Genomic DNA, 11,542 nt, shown 5'->3' on the forward strand with positions numbered 1-11,542 from the left:
GAGAAGAGCCATGCAAATGATTGGGGATCTGGACCTACTAGGAAGGCTTTCGAGGATTCTGGGGCTTAAATTCAAAATAAGACAGGATACATGTGGGCTTTGGGGTGAAGGGCTCCACCATAACTATTTAAATCCAGTTTGTGGTAAGATGGTCATGTGCTTCCCCAGATCCAAGATAAAAATTTCTAGGAAAATGGTGACAGGTTTGGAGGCTGAAAAAAGAACTTTCCCCTCTTGTTTTGTTCTGTTTGCTCTCTTTGTTCTGTGAATTGGTGGAGAGGTTGCTGAAGCCACTCTGGAGTATCACCCATCTCCCCTGAAAGGCCTTTGACTTTATCTGATGTTGTAAGATAGTTGTTTCTAGGCAAACCCAGGCAAAACCCCCAAAACACAGTGCTACATGTTGTATTTTAACATGCTCAACAGTTAGTAGCCCACAAATTTCCAAGTGAACCACAAACGCTAGCTTGATAGGTTCCTTCAAGTTGTGCTTCTTTTTGTAAAGAGACCCTAATGCTTTCCTTGTTCAGCAAATCACCCCTCGGAGTATTAAGCGTGAAACCCTCTACATCCCTCTATGTTTCTCAAACTTTATGTGTATGAGAATCACCTGGAGAGCTTGTAGAAAAGATCAGCCACACACCCAGAGTCAGACGCCTGAGGTAGGAGGTGGAGCCCAGAATCTGCCATCCTCTTAAGCACCACCAATGATGCCTATGCAGGCAGCCAGAGAACCACACTTTGAGAAACACTGCTACCGAGAAACATTTTCTATAGTTAGAATTCCTGTCATCTCAGCTTTTATTTATTTTCTATGCACTTCTTAAAAAAAAAAAGCCAAGGGGCAGAATGCAAATTCAATAGAAATGGGGTAGCCAGTGAGAAAGGCACATGGTAGGGGCCTGGCAGGAGCTAGAAAGTTCAGAGCTGGGGCCAACAGAGGAGGTCCCAAAGCAGAGCATGACCGGGGAGAGGTCCAGAAGAAGCTGGAGCCAGGGCTAGGAAGGGATCCTGCAGACCTCCAGATAGCTCTGTCTATTGCTTTCTATCTCTGTGTTTGTTCTGCACCAGAAGAGCCTAGACAAGGATGGCTGGGGTTCTCCCAGGGTCAAGGATGCTTGATGGCCTCAACTATTATTTCTCTGTGATCTAGAAAAGATGTTTAGTGAATACTGAGGCAATGGAATGTAAAGACTTGGTGCATAGGTTCCAGCCCTGCTACTAACTGGTGGCAGGGCACTTGTCAAGCTCTTTAACCTCTTAGAGGTTCAGTTTTTTCATCTGTTAAATGGGGACAGTAATGGTACTTATCCCATAGGATTGTAGTGAGAATGAAATTAATTAATATGTACAAGGCACTTAAAACACTGCCTGCCATGAAGTAAAGCACTCGATAAGCTCTCAGTATTTTTACCTAAAGCTTTTCCTTTCATCCCTCCAGAATCTGGCTTTCCTATTTAATTCACAAACATTAGGTAGCCTGCGAGAGGGCTCTCAGATTATTTTTCCACGATCCTGAGTTCCTTCCTGTTATTTACTGTTCTGAGTCCTCAAGAAAGATAAATCTAAGAATGAAAAAAAAAAAAAATCTCTCTCCCAATGAAATGCTCTGTATGTAGAGGGTTATCTGACACTGATGAGTTCCCATTGACATTTTAAAAGCCTTTAGGATTTGAGTATTTTTTAATCCTGATTCCTAGCTAGTTTTATTTATGCATGTCAGAAATAACTTGAATTGTTGCATCTGTTTAGCTCATCTGGATCCCCCTTGACAGATGGTTTGCTGCAGTATGTATGAGCTTTCAGTTTATAAGCTGGGCTACAGCTTATAAAAAATAAATCATCTCTATCCAAGGGTGTGTTAAAATATTTTTTTCTGGGAATTTTGACTTCCGTAATAAAAGGGATAAATGGTTAGTGATTCGGTCACATTGGTGCTTTTAGCCCAAGTCCATTGTTCTTCTCCTAAAAGTTAGTGCTAAATGCAACTGTGTAATTATTTCTTTTGCCCTCTTCCCTTTTACCTATAAGGTGAGTGCAAAGATGGATTCAAAATGTGATATACTAAGTCTCAAGAGAGGAATGGCCTCTCAATTTAGTCTTGGAAGCTCCTATGAGTCCTATTAATGCCGATCCTGGTGGAAGCTCTGCCATCTGTCATCCCAGCCAGACAAAGGAAGTGTCCCATTGGTGGCCATCATCTGAGTAAATTAGGAGAGGGTTGGGGGAAAGGCCAGAAGGAAGGCCTGTGCATCTGTGAGGAGAGAATTCACACTGCTGGCACGATGATACCCACGGGAAGCCTTTCGGCAAAAACGGAAAATGTAAAAGTAAACAAGCCTCTGTAGGTCTGTGTGCTATTTCACTTTCCTGAGATGCGTGAGGGCACAGGTGCTTTACAATGGTGAGAATGTGGAAAATAATGCTGAAAACCCCTTCATTTTATTTCCATAGGTGCCTGATTTCTGGCAAATGAGTTCCCAAGGATTGTTTTTTAAAGAGCTCTCCTGTGTCAAACAGATCATGGAAAGTGCTGGTGAGGGCAGGCCGGTGGTCCAGCCAGCAGAATATTCTGTCTGGCAAAATTAGCAAGGGACTTGTTATAGGGAAATACAATGCATCCCCTTCACCTTGACAGTCCCCAGTGATCGTGAATTTATCCAAAGTACACAAAGATCTCTTGCTAGTCTCTCAGTCATGAATTTTTCTAAACCCTTCCTGCAGCAATTTCCATTTTCAACACATTTGTGAAGCTCTAGGAGTTTACTATGTAAGTAAACTATGTTTACTTCTACATAAAGCAGCAATCCCTTTTATTTGTCCCGAACTCATCTTCTTCAAGGTCATGCTTGCTTTGCCTACTGCCTGTCAGTCCTTGCTGTCCCTAAGCTGGTCTGTCCTGTCCAGGCTGAGGTGTTCTGGGTTCACTTATGCATAGATGAGGATTTTTGTAATAAAACTCACGTGATTTTCAGGAATTTGTCTTTACATCCAGAAGAAAGACTTGAAATATATAGTTAATCATAAACTTTGAGACAAATATTTTGTTTATCCCAATTTTCCAGATTTTATCTTATTTTTATCTTAATTTTATTTTATTTTAGCAGTATCCTGGAATTCACCAGATCATGGTGACATGTGTATTTGACTTGAAAGACTAGAACTTCACTCCTCGAAATTTTTCTGGACACAGTATCTCAGACATTTACCTAATGATTAGTGGACATTTTCTGAGTTAACATGTGTCTAAAACTAAGCTAAGATCTAGGGAATACGGAAATGAGTGGCACAGCTCCCGATCTCAAGAAAGTCAGAGTTTGAGGGTCATCTAATTCAGTACAACTGCATGGCCTTTTCTTTCACATTTTATCATCACAGGTTTCTACCTCTATTCATCATATTGGATTATGTCCTAAAGGAGTAGCCTCCCACTTACGGAAAAGACAATGACAAGAGAGGTACTTTGAGAAGCTATATTCATTTGCTTTTAAGTCTTAAGGAGATAATTAGTAATTATCTTCAATTTGCTAAATGGTCTCCTCATGGCGCAAGCGCTTAATGTGGTCTCTAGATATCCCTAAAATACCTAGGGGGGCTTAAAGAGATGCTAACTCAGTGAGCACTGTTTTCACTGATCATGTCTGGAATGAGAGGACATTGAATACGGCCAAGAAGCCTGTTACAGCAAACTGTTATTTCTTTAATTATCCGAACGTCGTCTTCTTCAAGGCCATGGTTTCCTGCTATCCCATAATGGATACTAAGTGGTTCTGTGGATCATGACCACTGGACGCAGGAGTCTGGCTTAGCGGTGACACCCACTTGGTATAGAGGGTGCTCACAGCACAGCTCAACCTCAACGCTGACTGGCAACCCTACTGAGTAAAAGATTTTAAAAAATATTATAATTGCATATTTGAATCATGAAAGGTTCATTCTATGGTGGAAATATCAGCACTTATAGTTTTTTTCCTTAGTTGAAAACATAGCAGTTTCCCCCAAACTGTTGTCATTTCCTATGCTGAGTGAGGGTGATATTTAATGAAGAATTCTTTTAAAATTAACTAGCCCAGGATTCTATAAACTCCCACAAAGTAAAATGATAAAACTACCACTGTAATATCCTTTTTGACAATCAGTAAGATTCATTAAAAGCACAAAACACAAGAAAGAGGTAATCCCACCAACACCATGCAGGGATTTCTCATTAAAGGAGACAGTGAGGTACTTTGAGAAGGAGATTAATAGAAATAATGTATGGATTATTACCCTTCCTCCTTGCTGATTTACATTATGCTATGCAGTTGAAACAACAGGGGGAAATGCAAAATCTCTCGTGTGAAAATGCCGAAATACCAAACCTCTTGTTATGGTTGATTGTCGGTTCACAACAACACACGTGGGAAAATGACAGTTCTAGTCTTTTCTTTTTTGTGTCTTATACTTTGTCATGCGTGTCATTTCAGGGACTCAAATTTATCTTTTTATGGTAAACTGCATTTCTCAGAATATCCAATCTTTTTTAAAGGAAAGCTTTCTCCATCTGAAATTTGTGTATTGCATCTTTTTTGCTCTAATGGAGAGAATTTTCTGGCCCATTATAAAACACTGAGGTTTAGGTGATGTTTATTTCACAGAATCATCAAAGAGACTTTTAGGACAGGGAAGAAATCTTAAGGATTATATAGCTCAACTCCTTCACTTTACAGACAAGAACTCTAAGGTTGAGTTGTCCCGCCTGATTTTGCTTTCTAGTTTGCTGCATCTCATAAAACTGGTTTTTTAAAGAGGAGAGAGTATTACCAAAGTAATAAAACACTGCATAGGAAAATGGAAGAATGGATGATAGAGAAAGATGAACATCCTTCCTTGTGCAAATGGATACATGGACCAGAAGTTATGTCAGGTGGGCAGGAAACAAACAAAAAATAAGAAGAGCCATTTCTTCTATATTTTCAGCTGTTCCCAAGTTTCGACTGAGTGGCTACAGCAGTGGGGGGAAGGACAAGCTACCTTCACAGAGGAGAAAAGGAAATAAATCAATAGGGATCCTGCTTCAGTTGATTCTCTCCTCTCTGCACTTCCCCACCCCCAACACGCTCTGTCTGCAGGGGAGGGAAGAATCTATCTGCTTCCAAATTTGTGTGTATAAAAGACCTTGTCTCTGGACTAATACTACTGCAAGCTGTAGACAAATTACAATTGCTCAGGATTTTTTACAAGTTAAATATGGTGATTCACAAAGCATATTTACATACAGCTGTACTCTGGGTCCTCTCGGATAATTAGTCCAGTGATATCTACCCAGTAATGTCAGTGCTCAGTAATTTATCCTGTTTTATCCAAACTGAAACATTTAGGATATATCTTTGTTATAAATCCTTACACACTCTTCTCTCTTTTCTATCACTAAGATCTTGTATTAACTGGACTGAAGAAGTAGAAGGAAGAAATGGCAGAAATAACGCTACCCTACATTTTTTGGCAAACAATACATTTCAGAGAACTGTTAACTATAACCTCTCATTTTATCCTCACAATAATCCTTTGAAGTGGTTATGTTGGTATTATTCTCCATTTCATAGAACAAAAAATTGAATAGTTAACACGTAGAAGGATTTGGGGGAAGAGGACAGAATCATAGAGCTGGGAGGTGTCTAGTTCTGTTTCCTCAATTTGAAAATAAAATGGCTGAGATCTGGAGAGGTTAAACAAGTTACCCAAGGTTGTATTATTTGAGTATTAGATCTCCGTCTGCTGGTGTCCAGCCTGCAGTTTTTGTCACTATGGTAGTCTCTCTCACAAATCCGCAAAGATGTGTTAGAACAGGGTGATGAAATCCATGTCAGGCAACACTTTTTTTTTTTTTTTTTTTTTTTTTTTTTGCGGTACGCGGGCCTCTCACTGCTGTGGCCTCTCCCGTTGCGGAGCACAGGCTCCGGACGCGCAGGCGCAGCGGCCATGGCTCACGGGCCCAGCCGCCCCGCGGCACGTGGGATCTTCCCGGACTGGGGCACGAACCCGCGTCCCCTGCATCGGCAGGCGGACCCCCAACCACTGCGCCACCAGGGAAGCCCTGGCAACACATTCTTAATGTGTGTGTCTCCTTCATCCTATCTAAATATTCAGACACCAGGTCAAGTGAGAAACAACATAACGTGATCCTTTTTTTTTTTTTTTTTTTTTTTTTTTGCGGTATGCGGGCCTCTCACTGTTGTGGCCTCTCCCGTTGCGGGGCACAGGCTCCGGACGCACAGGCTCAGCGGCCATGGCTCACGGGCTTAGTTGCTCCGCGGCATGTGGGATCTTCCCGGACCAGGGCACGAACCCGTGTCCCCTGCATCGGCAGGCGGATTCTCAACCACTGCGCCACCAGGGAAGCCCATAACGTGATCCTTTAGTGTGACAGTCTAGTGGTCAAACTGACCCAGCACCATTCAACTTGGGTAGAGAAAATAATTTGAAAGAATGGAAAAAAGCTCCTTCTATCCTCAGGGTTCCTTCAGTTTGATCGCTGTACATTCACTACCACTTTTATTCTCTGATTTTATTTTTTTCCTTTGACTATTAAACATTCCCTGAGCATCTTCTCCCCACCAGGAAAGCACCCTTCTCCAAGCTCCATGAGTATTCCTCTTTTTCCTCGCTGATTCCATGATGCTGCTTATGTTCAGTTTCTGACGTCATTACCCTGGAAACATGACCCTTTATGAAGGACTGCTCTGTTCATGAGTTTGTAAAAGTGACCGGGAGAGGGTACACATTTTTCCAAGGGACCTTTATGAGTCAAGAAGGTGATGGTCAGTCACACAAGTCCAAGGACATCTTCCCCTCACCATCCAGTCTGGCTTCATAACCCATGTAGTTTACAACAAGGAAATAAGTATGGATCTTCTACAACAAAGCATCATCCAAAGCCCCTCTCCCAAATGCTTCTATCACAGAAGCTACAAATTGGTGCCTCCGAGATACTGAATGACAGTCCCTGAACTTTTATATATCACCTGTCTCTCATTCTGGTTGGCCTTTTTTTCCTCTGATATTCTCCATTCTTTCCCTTTTCTCTCCCCTCAGGCCCTCTCTTCCACATTACCTGATCTTTTTCTGTATGTTATTCTATCTGCAGCATAATAAAAGCATATACTAAAAAGAAACATAACATTTTCCAAACTGTTCCCTGTCTTGCTTTTCTTTCTGGGACCACATGAATTGCTATTTCCTTCAAAATCTTTTCTGCAGAAACTAGCCACCAGTTTTTATTCCATTTTCTCAACATCTGCAGCATTAATGGCTTGTATCACTCCTTTGGCACCTCTTAAATGTGGCCTCTTATTATTATTTACCTGTTGATGTGTCTATCCTATTTCCCCCATAAGATGATGAGTTCCTTCCTAGAAGGCAGTAGCATATGTCTTCAGCATCTACTAAGGTACCCTCCACAGAGTCTCTTCGGAGCACAATAAATGTTTGGTAATGATGCTCACCTTTGTATTTGAATTTCTCTGGCTTGAGCTTTCTTAATTTGTTTTATGGTTGATTCTGTTTTCGTTTTGAAGATTCAAGAGGGCAGGAGTGGTTTGAACTTAACAGTACCAGATGTTAGAAACATTTTATCATATCTGGAAACGTTTCCAATGTTCTATCTTACTTTGCAGTTTGGGTGTGCCAAATAAATCATTCAGGCAAGAGCTTCCGTTACAAATATTATAAACCCTATATAGTTGAATGATTTCAGGACAGGCAGAGTTATAATTTCCCTTCATATGATTTATATAAATTCTCTTCATAGAGAAGAAGTTGCACCTTCCCATGCAAATGAAGACATTATCATGACTTGGGCAAGGCTTTGATGATAATAATAGTAACAATTACTGAGTTCCTATTATGTACCAGGCATTTGTGCTTAGTATCTAATAATCTCATGAAATGCTAACAGCTTAATAAGTACTGTTATTTTCTGCTTGTAAAGAAATTGGAGTTTAGAGAATTTAAACAACTAACCCAAGGTCACATAGCTAGTAGGTTTGGGAGCCAGCCCCGGATTAAAGTTCTTCAACCTTGCATATAATAGGAGATTGAAAATGTGTAATGATGGTGATAAAATACTTTCTTAAACTCCTTACAAAGTTATATTTTTATAGAGCTATGTGTTCTATTGGAGTACCTATTAAAAAATACATTTTTACCAATCTTAGTTTAAGAAGTTTGCCCAAGATCCTATCTCTCATGTGAAGCAGTAACTTAATGATGTTCACGATCACTATTTTTAAATACAAAATAAAATAATTTTGACATAACACATATAACTAAAACTTTTAGAACCTGTTATATATATCACCTAATTTTGCAAAACTATGAGCTGAGTATTACTATATTATTATGATACACTAAAACTTGGAATAAATTATAATAAAAATTATAATGGAATCTAGTATCCTTTGAAATTTTTCAACATTCTTTCCATTTAAAGATGCAAAGATTTCACTAGGTAGTATGTCTCTAAATAATACCTTATTTATGTAAGATTTTAAAATACTACAAAGAAGTCATGATAATTACAGTCTCTCCAAATCATGTCTTCTACAGCTTTAGTTATATTTATATGTCTGATAAATGGATTCTGTTCAATGAGAATTTGATGCAATTATTCTTAAAGTCTTGAAATGAATGCTCAAGGATTATTGATCTGAATCACATCAACTAATGGTTTAATCAACAGGTCATCTACAAAGAGCAATGTGAATTCAATTGATATATTGCTGTGCTTACACTGCAACATGATTTATTTCTTTCCCTGGCTTAATTATAAAACTGTAAGAGACAGTCAATCTATATGTTGGACTTTTCTTAAGAATTTCATCAAAACTTTGTTTTTAAACCTTAATTAAATTGTTCTATAGAATAACCTACATGGAACCAAATTTGAGTATAACTGTGGTGCAACCAGGAGACTTAATCTAGAAAGTGTAAATACCATAAATTACTGGCTCTGGGATCTACAGTTACATATTCACGTGCCCAGAATCCATTTAGGAAATTCCCATTGCCAATTCACTTAATGGCAGCATAACACTCTCAAAAAATTTTTAGCAGGTCTAAAATATTAACAATTTATGGTCTTTGACTAATATGCAGTATTTCTTTTTTAATGCAGGTAAATGGTTTAACTATGGGATTATCTTTCTCGTCTTGATTCTGGATCTTAATATGTGGAAGAATCAGATATTTTATAAGCCTCATGAATATGGACAGTATATTGGCCCAGGGCAGAAGATATATACAGTGAAAGACTCAGAGAGTCTAAAGGATTTGAACAGAACCAAGCTATCCTGGGAATGGAGGTCCAATCACACCAACCCTCAGACTAATAAAACCTATGTTGAGGGAGACATGTTCTTACACAGCAGGTTCATAGGGGCAAGACTTGATGTCAAGTGTCTGGCTTTTGTGCCAAGTCTGATAGCTTTTGTGTGGTTTGGATTCTTCATTTGGTTCTTTGGACGGTTTTTGAAAAATGAGCAAGGCATGGAGAATCAAGACAAAACTTACACACGCATGAAAAGAAAATCCCCATCAGAACAAAGCAAGGACATGGGAATCACGCGAGAAAACACCCAGGCCTCAGTGGAAGACCCGTTGAATGACCCCCCCTTGGTGTGCATCAGGTCTGACTTCAATGAGATCGTCTACAAGTCTTCCCACCTAACGTCGGAGAACTTGAGCTCGCACTTGAATGAATCAACCAGCGCCACAGGGGGTGACCCAGATCCAACGACTTCTAAAAGTGCACCGACGAACTAGAACCGCTTATTGGGGGATAGCACAAAGAGCAGCTCTGGGTGTAAATTTCAAAAGTTAGTCTTTCCTTTTGTAAATGTTAAGGTTTACGTAGCATTAGGTAAAGAAATACAAACGATGCCACAACGGTGCTCAACATGCTTTTTCTAGGACTCATTGTTTTCTATTTGTATTATGATACCTGTGCCTACAGTATATCTAACAGTCCTCTAGAGATTGCTTTTTCACAGTTGCACAAGCTACTTACTGACTTTACAGCCTAGTAGATTAGCTGGTTACCCATGTATCTGATGTTCAACCATAGTGGTGCCTTGAGACATCAAACTTTTTAACTGTACCAGAAACGAAGTGTGGAACAGTTCTCTAACCTGCTTCACATGGGGTTTTTTTAATACAATTATTTTGATCTCCACTTGTCTGAGCAGGAAACAGATATAGCCAAGATGGGGCTCAGGAAGTATGTCTCGGTTTCTTATTCGGCAGCGGAGTTGGTGACTTTGACAGCTGGACTGCAGAGAAGCATTGTGATTACCTTTGAATTTTTATTGGCTGTCTGCCAAACACAAATACAGATGCAGAATTCAGTAATAGGAGAGTGATAATCCATCATGGGTCACTACTTGTGAAATGTGACTTTCTCCAACCAGTAATTGCAATTAGATAATAATACCTAATTATGTTTTCCCAATTAAGGTAAATTGCTACCTGATTAAAAATCCTGCCCTTCACCTTTGGGAACAAAGGTTAAGATGCACAGTTAGGAGAACTCTCAAATTTACTGGCATTTACACAAAGCCCTAGAAAACCAAGAAACTGAAGTTTTAATCATGTGAGGGTTGCACAGCCTACCATTCACAATATTTGTACATCTTTCTGTAAATATGGTTGTTGACAGTGAAAAATTGAAAAACATATGCCAACCCTGAGCAAGGGAACTCCTCTAAAAAATCATGCTGTGGAACTTTGTAAGGTAGAAAAAAGGATGTGCATGAAAGAGTCTGTTTACTGGCTTGTTGTGTGTGTGTGTGTTTTGTTGTTTTTGTTTTGTTTTTTTAAGAACTAAACATCGCCCATTAATAAATAAGAATTATACATCAGTAATTATGTGATGTAGTTTTTTGTTTATAGTAGAAGAGATCAATTGTATCTTAGTTTAACAACAGCTCATTAATTTTTTTTTTAACTCAAAGCCAAGCAGGCTAAGAAATGGAATATTCCCAACTTGCTTTAATTTTGTTCCATAAATTGTGGTTTCATGTTCCTTGAGGGGGTTGGGGGAGATCACTTTTAAGGCAAAATTATTTTCCTGTCACATACTGACATAGCTGTATTTTGTCTTTATGATTTCTTGTTTTGATCTATCTGCTTTTAAGCTTGCAGCATGTTAAGTTTAGCATACATAATAGAACTGTGCATTTATCTGTCACTTGAGAGTCAGATTTAATAAACATCTTTCTATGATTGTTTACTAAGCAACTGGAACCATACCCCTGCTTTTTATTTTACCTTTAATAGCCACACATGGGGTACTTAGAATCATAAGTATCTCTGACACTAAAACTGCAGAGATCAAGCTCACTATAGTAACCCACTGACCATTCTGTCCAAAGAAACTTACGATGTTATCCCTGACATGTAGGAACATTGGCCATGACCAAATTTGCATAGTGGACCATCCAACTTTTGGCTCTGGGACAAGTAAATAATGCCACTTAGGACTATATTTTTATATATTCTGAAAGTC

General features: G+C 39.2%; 1 protein-coding gene across 9 annotated transcripts in view; it reads left to right on the plus strand.

The window, feature by feature from the left end:
* TMEM117 (transmembrane protein 117) overlaps positions 1-10,899 on the plus strand; it is a 536,895-nt gene extending 525,996 nt beyond the window's left edge. For all 9 annotated transcript variants that reach the window (XM_059081600.2, XM_067009093.1, XM_067009097.1 and 6 more), the window contains one exon: positions 9,155-10,899. In XM_059081600.2, the coding sequence (XP_058937583.1) occupies positions 9,155-9,801 (647 nt within the window). In that variant the 3' untranslated portion in view covers positions 9,802-10,899. The remainder of the gene's footprint in view (positions 1-9,154) is intronic.
* Positions 10,900-11,542: the final 643 nt, after the last annotated feature.

Source organism: Kogia breviceps, chromosome 12, assembly GCF_026419965.1.
Source record: "Kogia breviceps isolate mKogBre1 chromosome 12, mKogBre1 haplotype 1, whole genome shotgun sequence".
Classification (NCBI taxonomy): domain Eukaryota; kingdom Metazoa; phylum Chordata; class Mammalia; order Artiodactyla; family Physeteridae; genus Kogia; species Kogia breviceps.